Source organism: Cloeon dipterum, chromosome X (assembly GCF_949628265.1).
Source record: "Cloeon dipterum chromosome X, ieCloDipt1.1, whole genome shotgun sequence".
NCBI classification, from domain to species: Eukaryota; Metazoa; Arthropoda; class Insecta; order Ephemeroptera; family Baetidae; genus Cloeon; species Cloeon dipterum.
The window spans coordinates 25,467,494-25,480,624 of NC_088790.1; the positions used below are offsets into that span (position 1 = coordinate 25,467,494).

At 36.0% G+C, this 13,131-nt stretch overlaps 1 protein-coding gene across 1 annotated transcript; it reads left to right on the forward strand.

Annotated features, from left to right (window-relative positions):
- Positions 1-6,918: 6,918 nt before the first annotated feature.
- Positions 6,919-10,703, forward strand: LOC135946359 (macrophage mannose receptor 1-like). The gene is made up of 19 exons (XM_065494568.1): positions 6,919-7,008; positions 7,063-7,104; positions 7,161-7,194; positions 7,247-7,311; positions 7,367-7,463; positions 7,521-7,750; positions 7,925-7,990; positions 8,051-8,105; positions 8,169-8,245; positions 8,305-8,401; positions 8,667-8,899; positions 8,951-9,029; positions 9,082-9,131; positions 9,209-9,244; positions 9,296-9,416; positions 9,470-9,594; positions 9,655-9,813; positions 10,074-10,328; positions 10,383-10,703. The coding sequence occupies exons 1-17, from the start codon at positions 6,919-6,921 to the stop codon at positions 9,754-9,756; spliced, it is 1,599 nt and encodes a 532-aa protein (XP_065350640.1). The 3' UTR covers positions 9,757-9,813; positions 10,074-10,328; positions 10,383-10,703.
- Positions 10,704-13,131: the final 2,428 nt, after the last annotated feature.

The window sequence follows — 13,131 nt, forward strand, 5'->3', positions numbered from 1 at the left end:
TACAATTACATTGAAACGTTATCACATAATAACATTGCGACATTTAATATGTCCAAGACAATTTAATTGTTGGATGGACATTCCCGAAGATTTGGATCATTGATCATGCTGCAGCCACTTTTTTCCCACTCCAGAAAGCCACGGTCGAAACCGCTGTTGGAGCACCGATTGATCTTTGGACACCAAACACACTATAAAGAAAAACATTAATAACAATTAAAATTCGATAGATCCATAATATTACTTTGCTTATTTAGAAATTTAAAGTGAACTCGCCTGGCCTGTCGTGCAAGTAGCGCAGTCTGTGAACGAGTTGCATGTAGGGAGCGGTTTTAGCTCGATTGCAGCAGTGTTTGCAGATCTATTACCCCTTATAAAAAAATCACCGATCTCAATTTCGCCGTATGGATAACGCCTATCGGGACCTGTAATAAAAAAACTTGCAAATTCTGCATTGATTTATAGGCGTATAGAAATCATTACTGGTCCGAAAAGAGTTGGCGATGCCGATTTTCAATTCTGAAAAATTAGGCGGCAAATCTTTATGAGTCCTCATGGACAAAATCTGCTTGTAAACGAACACGATTGATCCATTCTTGTGCAAAGTCACCTGGAGGCTTATATTCCGTCCATATCCGTAAAATGACGAAGGAGACAAATTTACATTTCCCCATTGGACGAAGAAAGTTGTTTCTGAAAGCAAAATCTTAGCTAATTTTGTGTATTTTAGACACACCCAAAAAAATACCGTTGCTTACGCATTTGAGGTAGCTATTTTCACTGAAGAACAATTTTTTTAGTAAAGGTGCTACGTAATTAATGCAGGGCTTTCGCTTCTCCACGCAAATGTGTCCGTCTTCACTCACCGACACTTCATTCGCAATGTATCCATAAAACGAAAAGTTAAAAGGTAGCTTGACACTCTGCAACATAAAATTTATTTTTTAACTTCTGTTAACCACAGGGCTCGATGCATTGCCATCTTTTTACCTTCCCTCAGCAACTGATAGATCTTTTTATTTACTAGCCAGACATTTATTTGTCCCTAAGGCCACAAGAAAAGTGCGAAAACTAGTGGTATACGTCACAACTACCCCACTGAAAGCTATTGAAGCATTTCGAGTAGCTTTATAAATAACTTATAGCCGCAAAAGGTGATTACTTTTAAGACTTAAAAATGATCATATATCTCACTTGCTGATTTTCGCACCTTTCCAGCGGCTTAAGCCGTTTCAATAAAAGACGCCTCTGTGCCAGGAGGCGAAAAGATGGCCATGATAGGAGCTTAAGCTCCTCTGCGGCCACTCGGGCCCCATGTTAGTTCATAGTCCACTGGATGTGCCGAGCAAAGGTTACAAAATACACTCCTAAGAATGCCTACACAATCAGAGGCATTGGTTATTTTATGCTTACACCTAAATAGTAAACTGGGAATTTTGTTTTATACATCATTTACTTGTGATCGATGCCATTGTTGGACAGAGTCTTTTGGCCGAAAGAATTCGAGGTAGGGGTTACGTGACGCTTTGCTGAAGGGAAGTTTTTCTACCGAGTCCATGTTGACCCATAAAGAGTTAATCAAATCTTCGTCTTCAATCACTTTGACGGAGAAATACCCATTATTTTCTAACAATTCGTTCTTCTGTGCACGTCTGCCTCCTATATATTTGTTCTCGAATTTATACCATTATGTTCTAATTTGAAAATCTTACCATTTTCATCATCTTCACAGATAATGTGAGGAATTAACAAAATTACAATCACGCTCCACAACATTCCTCTTGATAGCTTTCGTGCTGACGAGCCGTGCTCATACTTGATTGCTCCCAAGTAGCTCACGAACAGTGGGGTCCGGATGTTCGATAAAATTGGTTCACACTGCGCAGATCCAAGATGGCGTCTGAATGTGGGAAGCAAAAAGCTCTCTTTGGATTCCCGCACGAGTGTCAAGAGTTTGTTTTTACGATCCAAAAGACACAATTAGTACAAGTAATGCAAATTATGTCACAATATTGACAAAAACTTGCTTCTTTTTGAGCGTCGCATGAATCTGGCCCCCTCTGCTCACGAACATTTGTGACAGTGGCATGATTGAGAAATTCTACGTTTCAAATGCAATAAAATTATGTAGTGCTGTGTGCAAGATCAAGTATTTTGGAAAACAATAATAATATACGTAATAACAGATTGACCCAATTGCAATTTAATTCCAACATGCAACGTTCTATATTATTGTTTACTCAACAAAATTCTGAAGGAACTCTTTTGGGTTTAAAATGTTTGGCAAATAAAACTTTTTGGCACACAATCAAATGAATAACAATTGATAAATTCAAGAAAAGGTTTAAATAATAATATAATATTGCTACGCAGAGCTTTGTTTTACAAATTTATTAGCTGTTATTCAATTTAATTTTTTCCAGTGAAGTTTTATTCCTTATCGTCCTTATGAGTTAATTCACTGACTAAAACGTGAAGTTGCACAATTATTGAGCTGTAAGCAACAATAAAAGACCAAGCCTGAAAGTTTATAAAAAATTAATTAATTTAATTTTTTATTTTCAATTCATCATATTCAAACCGTGAAAAGGCTAACTCTGCTGATTGCAAAAACCCCCGCAATCATAAATTTCGAATCGTCTGCGTCTGCACTGTGCATTAGCTCTTGACTGAACAAAAGCGCCTAAAACTAATTAATTCAAAAATCAGCGTTCCTCGGAAAATACCTCCTCAATTGGAGCTGCACTTTTCATCTCCAGACTTAAAATAACAGACTTTGTCTTCTGGCACTGAAAAAAAGCTTATTTAGAGAAAATATTGATATCGGTTAAATTTTTACTTCATGAGAAACTGATCCATAGGAAGAAACCAGGCAGAAAACAAATGCGTTGGTCAATAAAAGCCAGATCAAATTTGCAAACATGTAAAAGACGTCCTCTTCCATATTCAACGCACCAAAAAATGATAATATTGAGGTCAAAACCCCGTAAAGGGATATGCATGAGTCACAAATCCAAAAGGCCGTGGAAACCGTAAGCATTTTTGTACTCAATGAGCTGTTTATGTTGGAAATAATTGAACGCAGTAAAGAGTGGTTCAGCCGGTGTTTGAACAAGATCCGTGTCTTGGTTTCATCAGACAGGCTGTTGCAGTTCTAGAAGAAATTTTACCCTTAATTATTTTTACTCTATATTGGGTACGTGCGTAATTTAAAAATAAATCATTTCTGCGAGATAATGCCATCTAAAAAAATGACAATTTACCAAAAGGTCCGAATTGATGTCTGCAAAGGCCGCTTGCAAGGTGGCGGCGAACATGGAATGCAGAAGACAATGTGCCTGAACAGCAATGTATGGCCAGGTCAATCCATTCACTTCTGGGTGGTATTGAATCGTTTGAAAAACTAACAACGCCCCGAAACTCATCGCAATTAAAAATAAACCTATTCGTCGCATTTTCTTCGCTTCTTGTAAAATGTTTCTGCTCTTAAATGACTTTACATGGTTTCCCAAAACCGACATCCAAACGTCCACGTCCTGCGAGTGCCTGAATTTTAGCAAGGCGTACGTGGTGACCAATGCAAAACCGACGAACTGCTCGGGTATAAACATGAAAAAGGCAACAATGTTTGGTTCGTGATGGTCCCTCAGCTCAACCACAAATTCCTGTAATTTACCAATTTTAAAATCATCAACAAAATTTTGGAATTTTTTAAAATACCCAAATGACGCCGCCAATAAGATGAAAGCAAGTAAAAAAAGTACAAAATGAATAACAATGATGCAGAAAAATGAGAATTTTTCCACTTTTTGGGTTCAAGCAGCAGATACCGAGTATTCTGTTAAGTCTGAGCACAGACGCAAAAGCCTCTTCCATCGTCTTGAAGAAGAATGACAAAAGGCAATAATGTTTAAGTGCACGCTCACTGAGAAAATAAAAGTTTCATGGGGGAAACTGAGCGCTCTTCAACATCGTGCGCTTTCATGCGAGCAAAATAATCATAGCTTTAGAGGGTCAAATTGGAAGTGAAAGACGTCTGAACACCTTTATTGATTTTCTTATTTTATGGGAAAGTAGTCTAAGTGACCAAAAACTATTTCTGAATGATAGGAAAAAATACAATGCAAGAGAAATTTGCATATTCATCATTTGATTTGCTGCTAAACATGACTTTAGAGGGATTTATTCCATTTAATATTATTTATATCATTCCTTTTAAATTAACGAAAAGAATTGAATTATTTTTAGACCAGCAGAGAAATTTTTCTATGTTTAAAGGGGAAAAAATTAAATTGAACAAAAGTTCTAATGAACTAGAATCCTCAAAAGAGAAATTATTTTCTTCATCTATAAGTAGTTCTATATTGCTATCACCAACCTTCACCTATTCTGCTGAACCAGCAAGAGAAACAACCACACCTTTCAACCACAACGCCAGCCCCATCTTTAGCAGTACAAAATAATAATTGTCATTTTAAATTTCAAGTTTTTTCTTTTACATTATTTCAATTTTGAAGGAAAATTGGATCTCATTGTAAGAAAATGCGAATCTTCATTCCTACTAGATGTAAACTTCGCCGGTTTTTCCTCCAACGGAAACGCCGGGTTTGATCAAATAATATTTTTAAGCGTTGAGGATGGAGTCCGTTCTTATCTTTAAATTTTTCAGTCTTGCTAAATGTATTTTCCTACATATGGCGATCAAAATAAAATAAAACCAGTCGATCGTCCATTTTTTCCAGGATATTGGCAACTCTATTTTTGGTCGAACAAGGATATCGTTGAAGCCATCGAGAAGGCTGGCTTCCAAAACTTGAGCGTGAAGAGGAAAAAGCCGAGAAACTCGTTAGTAGGCCGTCTGCAGCCGTACGTCGTGGGAACAGCAACCAAGCCCTGATTCTGAGCCATGGAGGATTTTTTCAATTTTGGGAACGAGCTTTTCGAATGCGACAAGCAGCAAGTTGAAAGGGCAGCCCCTCAATTCACGCCTCTTTATTTCTCTCCTAAAGACTGTGATGGCGACGCAAAGTTCAAGGAGGATTCGAAATTGTACAAGCAGTACGCCGACTACCTGTATTTTAAGGGCGATTACAGCGCTGCCTCGCTCGCGTACCAAGAATTGAGGCACGCGTACCAGGGTAATTTGTTCATGGCCAAGTGTGTGCAGGATAGTGAAGCCTGGTGTTTGGCCAAGTTAGGACGCACAAATGAAGCCGAAGCTGTCGCCCAGCTGTTGATGGAACAGGAAAACACCTACGAAAGCAAACGTCACATCGATCATTTCCTGGAAAAACCAAAAATCATTCCAAAAAATAGAGCACCTGTTGTTTTTGTGACGCACGAGGACCAAAATTTAACGATGGAACCATGACTAACACTAAACAACACACCAGCATCCTTGTTTTTAATGTTCAGATTTTTTTGCTTTAAATGACGTGAAAAAGGAAACAACTAAAAGCTGGAACTCCAACAACAATCGTTTAAAAACTTTGATCATTTGTCTAACAACACACTTCTGAATATGCAGATATTGAAGATCTTTTTCTTTCTAAACATCCTGGTAATATTCAATTTATTGTTTATCTCATAAAACTGTGCGTGCTTATTGTTACAAAAAAATTATTGCTCTATCTAGTCATGTCTTAGCGTGTAAATATATTATTAAAGATAAAATTACTAAATAATGTCGTTCTTATTTTGATGATAAATGATAATTCATGCATAAACCGGTAGATGAGCTGACTTTATCTATAGATTGATTATCCGATTTTCGTATATAAGACACCATTCTTCTCGCTTTATGCCAAAAGGAGCCATGTTATGCTTTTGAAAAATGCCTTCTAATATTCTGGACTTGAAACCAAAATGGCTCTTGAATAATTTTAGGCTTGGATATTAATGTAAAGTGAAATCCCTCAAAATAAAAAACAAATATCGCTATATATTATAGTGATACAAATTATTTTTAATTTTCGTAGTTCGTCGGCCTGAACAGCGCAGCAAAGTCTCCAAAAGCAAGAAACAAAAAATCTGGCCTTAGAGGTAATTTTTTAAGTTTGATTCAACAAAAAAATCTGCTAACACAGATTAATACGAATGACTTTAAGCAATTTTGTATGCTCCAAAATATATGCATTGAAATTTTTAAAACTATAACACTACTGTCTACCTTGAATTATAGAAAGTAAGGGCAACCGTAGAGGAATAATATTAAAATGCTGTGGAAAAAAATCGTGCATCAACCCAGGAGCAAGATTAAAGCAAAACGTAACCGAGGGGTTCAAAACATCGTTGCTAAAAAATTCGGCATTCACACCCAAAGATGTGAGAGTAAAATTTATCGAAAGGGTAAACTTTTAAACCTAATTATTTAAAAATCAGAGCTCAACAAAGGAAACAGAGATTACCATCACCAGTATAAATAATGAAGAGCTACAATCAGCAACTTATTCTGATACAGATGCAACTACAGAATTGTAAGATCACCAATATGTTTCAAATAAAGTTAAGAGGAGGACGCCAAATTAGTAAATAACAATCAAAAAAGGAAATATAAATATGTTTATCAAAATTTTATTGTTCAAATATTGCACGAATATTTGTATGGTATAGCTTGCACAGACAATGAGACTTTTTTAACGCTTATACATATTTCAATCCTTATAATAAGGAATTTAAAAACAGTTCAAATGAGCTGGAATCCAAAGCAGAGATAAATTATTTGCTTCAACCAGTAAAGATATTGCTACATCACCAATCTTCGCCCATTCAACTGAACCGACACGTTTCTCAACAATGGATTCAACCTCAAACCCAGCAACAATGGACCCCACTCCAATTACAACACCATCATCATCAACAGATCAGAGAACAAAGTTACCAACTCCAGTTTTGACAGAAATATTTACAACGTCAACAATGATCACAACAAAATTATCGTCTTCAACAAGAGCAATCACCTCGGCAAAAACTCCACCTTCAACCACAACTCCACCCCCATCTTTAGCGGTACTAATATGATAATTTTTTATTACCGGCTTTTTAAATTATGACGGTAAATAGGATCTCATCGTAGGAAAATGCGAATCTTCATTCCCACCAGATGTAAAATACAGTATGTCATTGGATCATTTTATTTTTTTCAATATGAGACCTTTCAGAAGGGACTTTTTGAAATCAATGGACGATTGAAAGGTTTAATTTCTTGAATTTTATATTAATACTTACGAAAAATTGTATTCCGTAGATCCGGACAAGTTTGGTTTTTGGGTCACCTCTTGCAACCAACTTTTTGTGTTCGGCAAATCTTTGGTGAGCGTTCGCTCTTATATTTTTAATAATATATATGAAAATTTAATTTGTGCAGGTGACGTGGAGGGAAAACACCATCAAATGCGCTTCAATTGGAATGCAGCCGATTGAAATAGGAAACGACGCCAAATATCAGTGCTTCAAAAAATTGGGTTTGCCGAGCGCCCCAAATTTATTTATAAAAAGGTTTAATATAATTTTGTTAAAAGCAATAAATTGGAAGTACGGGTCAAACTACTGGACCTCTGGCCTAAGGACACAAGGCAAAAACTTTTCGTGGTGCCACAACAATAATGGTTCTGTGCGTTTTTGGGCGCCTGGCCAGCCCGATAATTTAAACGGATCAGAAAACTGTGTTCATATGAACATAAAAACAGAAAACACTACTGTCTATTTGACCGACAAAAAATGCACCAACATCAATGTTTTCTCCTGCCAAGTAAATATTATTTAAATTAGGTTAGATATCTTTAAATTTTTGCCATTTTACAACGGAAAGTAATATGGAAGCAATATTCTAGATTTTCAAGTAACGATCATGATCTCTTAAGAGTTATTAAAATTTGATTAGGGATTAATTTTTTCTAATCTATATTATTTATTAATTTTACAGGGTCCAACTACGCCTCCACCACCATGCACGTCACCAGTTTGTCCCAATATCACGTGCAAAAGAAATGTAATAACAATTATTTAATATTTCAACTGAATTCTGCATGAATTTTGATCCCAAAAACAGATGTCTCTTTATACAAATTCGACCAAAGAGGGCAAGACTTCCTTCTATTTAGCATGTAAAAATAAATGTACAATTATTAATTATCAACGGCTACACATGGGCTCCAAAACTGTTACAGATCCAGATATGTTTGGTTCCTGGTACAAGAAAAACAACCGTTTTTACTTTTATAGCTACCCGAACAAGACGCAAACAGTCTCTATATAAATTAAAATTATGCGCTAACTAATTTTAAAAAAATATATCTCGTTCAGTTCCTAGGGGCGATGAAAGCGTGCTGCGATTTAGGAATGAATCTACTCAGCCTCCAGTTTGATTACAAATTTGACGCAGTTTTGGCTGGAGTGAAAGGTCTCTATTAAATTAATCAATTTATGGACCACACAATGCTTAATTGATATTATTGCGGGGCACCTCTGATTTTCGCAGCCCTTTTCTTTGTAGGGCTGGCCTCTGCGGCCCATTTTGGCTTTGCCTGTTGCCAATCGGGCACTGAATCCAGTTATTAATACAAAACTGATAAATGAATTTATCTGTCTACCTGCTGGAGCGATAAATTGATGATAATTTTTATTTAAATTTTAAATTTTATTAACTATATTGTTTCTTATCGCAGAAAAATATACAAATCCGGGCCACTTTTGGACTTCAGGCACTGACAGCGGCTGCGAGTCAACTTTCGGCTTCTGCGCTGTGAATCGTTTGGTTCGAAAAGATACCAACAATTGGCAGCGGGGACAGCCGAACAACGCAGGCGGAGCGGAGAATCACTTGGCTGTGTACATCAATGGGTCAAGTGCATTGATGGCTGATTTTAACGGCGATTCAAAGCTGCGGTACATCTGCGAGGTTTGGACACAAAATCTTGAAACGACTGAATTTGAGACGCTGAGTTTACAGGCCCGGGACACGACCAAATCCGCCTCAGGAGGCAAAGCTGTGAGAGACGAGTGTGCTGCTATTTACAATGTCAGCATGAGTGTGTAAATTAATTTTATTTTACTTCTGTAATTAATTTCATCCTATTCGAGGCGAAATTGATAATATGCTGAACAACACAAACTATGATTTGAGGATGAAAGTATGCCATATATATTATTTAAAAGCTTGAAAATAGTGACGAAAACCGAATTTGTGCTAACTAATTTTTTGTTTAAGTGCTTCATCAAGTGCATTGGCGAAAATAGTGATTTGGTAAATTATTATTCTTTTGGGCCATCCCAATCTTGAGAGTAAATTGTATAGATGATCGACGGAAAGTTTGTTGAAAGTGAATTTCTGGCAATATTGGAAAAGTTGGCAGCTGGTAATTTGGAGGAATTCAAGAAAAACATGATGATAGAAGATGAGTGCGTTAACTCCACTGGTTAGCTTTTGTAGCTTCATTATTAGTTTTACTATACATTTTAACTTACAAAGGTGGAATGGATGAGTGCGACAAGGCGGCGCAATTGATTAAGTGTGCGAATGAAAAGGCGCCTGACGTGCTCATGAGCGTAGTTGATGAAATGGAGAGGTCCATTTCTCAGTCGGAGTCAGCACAAGTCTCTCGCGATTCCTATTATTTATTCGACAGATCATTCATCCTTTGATATTTCTTTCAGGAAATTGCTCTGCTGCGCCCGCAGCCTGCTTTTTGTGTCCAAGATTTTCCTTGCTTTATAGACGTGGGATCTTTTAAGGATGTGAAATATGGAAGCAATTAATAATTTATCTATTATTGCAGACGTCTTTAAGAGCGACGTTCGACGAAACGACAACAAGTGAGGGGCATTTCGAACATTAACAATTTTAATTTCTGGGAGTATTTAAAATCACTATTTTTTAATTGGACTTGTGGGATATTCAAGTATTGTACATTTTAGCTATTTATCAACGGCTGAAATTAATTTGTCAACTTAAATAATCTTTTTTGAAGTTTAAATCAAATGTAGCTTGTTCCTAATTGTTTATGAATGAGGAAGTTGCAAATATTTTAATACAAATTTTAAAAGCGAATTTTACTGACTTTTTCATATTTCAGGTCAGTGGTTTGATATCACAGTATCGTCCTCGACAAACTTCACTATTGATTACGTTTGCGGCAAAAAGTACCTGATATTCTCGATTTACATTGTAAATATATAATCAATGTATGTATCGCGCACTTGCCAAAATAACGGGTGGCTAATTTTTTAGTTCTCCTATACCAATGGAAACAGTATGTGCTGCAAGTTTGGCCTCCGATCGGCCACTCTGGACACACTGCAGAAGATGGAGTGCATTTTTAACAGCTCAGGTACCATTCTCTCTAATTCTGATATGAGTGAACCGTGAATATGTTGTGGTATAGTATATGCATCGTCGTACAAGAACTGGAACTTCTGGATTCCCGTTGCTTGGCGGGACGGACAGCCGCGGTGGTGTTTCTCGAATTCTTCATTGAGTGACCTCGCTTTCAACACTTCTACCCTAGATCCCGCAATTCCTGCTTTTATTATGAATTACCAATCTAAGAAAATATCATCGTTTGGTTTAAACTCTAGCTTTAATGCACATGTTATTTGCGAAGATTATTAAATTTCAATATTATTCTGGCTTTAAACCAAGGATGAGGTTTTTGTGAGGATAAACTGTAAAATATTAACGCTGTGTGTGTGCTAAAGGTTTTTAATGTTATGTTAATTAAATATTCACTCCTTCAGTAATAGCTGGAAATATTTTTTACATCGTAACATTTTACAACATTCTTGTTTTCAAATTTTCATAATTATTTTGACCAATGTATATTTTGTTAAATTTATGTAATAATAAGATGTTAAATTTTTTGTGATTTACTCAATAAATATGCGAGAAAGAGTCAAATTGGAAGTGAAAGACGTGTCAAAACCTTTAAAGATTTTCTTATTTCTGCATGAAAAAGTAGTCCAAGTGACTAAAAGCATTTCTGAGAATGATAGGAATAAAATACGAGAGAAATTCGCATTTTTATAATTTGATTTGCTGCAAAAAACGACCATTGAGAGATTATTTAATTCATTCCCGACAAAAAATAATCATTTTTAGAGCAGCAGAGGAATCTTTCCAAGCGTAAGAGGAGAAATTAAATTTGTATCGGAAATTTACAGAAATTTAATATTTTTAACAAAAAACTCAAGCATACTAAGTTTTTACTGCTACTCTGAAAGAATTCAAAGCCTCGAACTCATATATAATGGAAAATTAATTTTGTTAGTGCGCATCACACCACGGTCCCTTTCGAAACCAATTGATGAGCTACGCAGTAGTTTTTATCCTATACACATAAATATGAATTATTTCCAAATGTACTTCTAATCAGAGGAAAATTCTACGAGACGGAAAGTTTGACATCAGTATACAAATAAATTAATTTTCAACACACCATCTCGGGACGAGAATAGAAAATAATAAAAAATTGACTCATTTTTTCACTACTTTAGGGTTCGAAGCTTGGTTTTCTGATTACTTTAACATTTTGGTAAAAATTAACTCAATTTTGGTTGTGAGACTATTCTATTAAAAATCATAAAGCCTTGGAAATCCCCATTAGATTTCATTTGAGTAAAGAAACAATAATTTCAGCTTTATTTCTGAATTGGATGAATTATTATTAATGCGTAGCTATTGGTTATAAAAACTTTTATCTTTAAGTCAATCGAATAAGCAGCAAAACAAGGAATTAATTTTTACGATTCAAAATATTACAAATCAGTGCCACAATTCCATGAATGTGGATTTTTTGTTTGCGCATTTCCAACGAGCGTCATAGCATCAAGGTGCATCTCCACTTCAGAGAAATTCGGAAGCATTCCAGAAAAGTAAGAAATTCCTTTGCTCGAGATATTCCATGAATTTTCTTCCACCTCTGAATACCAGGTTGGCCTGGTCGAGATTTATCCACATTCCCACTCTAGAGCTAGACCAAGGCGCAAGCAAGGTAGCTAATATTAGACGAAAATCAAATCATTTTTAAGGTAATTTTCATTACTGTAATTTTACATTGCATAATTGTAGGATTTAACATTGTTTAATTATCATTATAGAATAATTGAGACGTACAATGGCTGCCAATATGATCATGCCGGGTACTCATCACCAACTATGCAAAGTTCAAGTTGGCTGCGGCAATAAAACTGTATTAATTATTAATATTATTTTTTTCCCTAAAAAACTAAATCATTTTCATTTGAAACTTTAGGAGGTGCGTGTTTATCCTCAGAATATATTGAAAAAAGCTTGTCCAACCCTGTGTCATGTGATAGAAAAGTATCGCGCCAAAGAATCTGTGCCGATTCGTATAGAAGGTTCTCCTCAAGCATTTGATGCAGCAATGAGGTAAATTTTTCATTCCATTTTTGACTAAATTAACCGTCTTAAAATTAAGGTTTCTTTCGGAGACATCAAAAGAGAAGAATTTTCATCTGGATGAATTTAGAGCGATTGAATTTTTAGACTTTGCCTGGAAATATCAATCGCCGGAACTGAAAAAAGCTGCCGAAACACTGTGTCTGAAGGCGGATTTTGCTAATTTGGATGGCCGCAGCCTAATCAATTATCACTCCTCGTTCCTGACAAACAAGCTCTGGACAGGGAAAGAGGATCGAGAAAAAGTATGTATTTTTTATTATAATTTAAGCTCATTATTTAACCATTTTTTTCATAGGAACTACTTGAGGAAATTTCCAGACGAGGAACGGAGGTTCTAAATTATTTAGCAGAGTCCAAGAAAATGTGTTTCGACACTGTGAAGAAAATCCTCGAACAACCTCGACTAAATGTGTTTAAAGAGAAGGACGTTTTTGACTGCATCAATGCGTGGAGAAATAACATAAGCAAAGCTGTTGAAGAAAAGGAATACGGCAATAACGAGTTTATCATATTTCAACAACGTTGTAAGGACGAGTTGCTGCCTCTGATTCAATTCGAATTTTTCTCAGTGTACGATGTTCACCAACTCTTTGACGAAGAGACCTCATCATTGAGTTTCACAGAGAAGATGACGCTTGTGAAAAAAAATCCCCCACGAAACATCAATCTAGGTTTGCTGCTCCACATGTTAACACTAGGAGAAGAACATTCCC

Bases quoted from the DNA above. Each gene is read 5' to 3' on its own strand.
- LOC135946359 (XM_065494568.1), top strand. From the start codon at position 6,919: ATGATCACAACAAAATTATCGTCTTCAACAAGAGCAATCACCTCGGCA. The intron at 7,195-7,246 runs GTTTAATTTCTT...TGTATTCCGTAG, and splicing joins AATCAATGGACGATTGAAAG to ATCCGGACAAGTTTGGTTTT. The intron at 9,595-9,654 runs GTCTCTCGCGAT...TATTTCTTTCAG, and splicing joins CTCAGTCGGAGTCAGCACAA to GAAATTGCTCTGCTGCGCCC.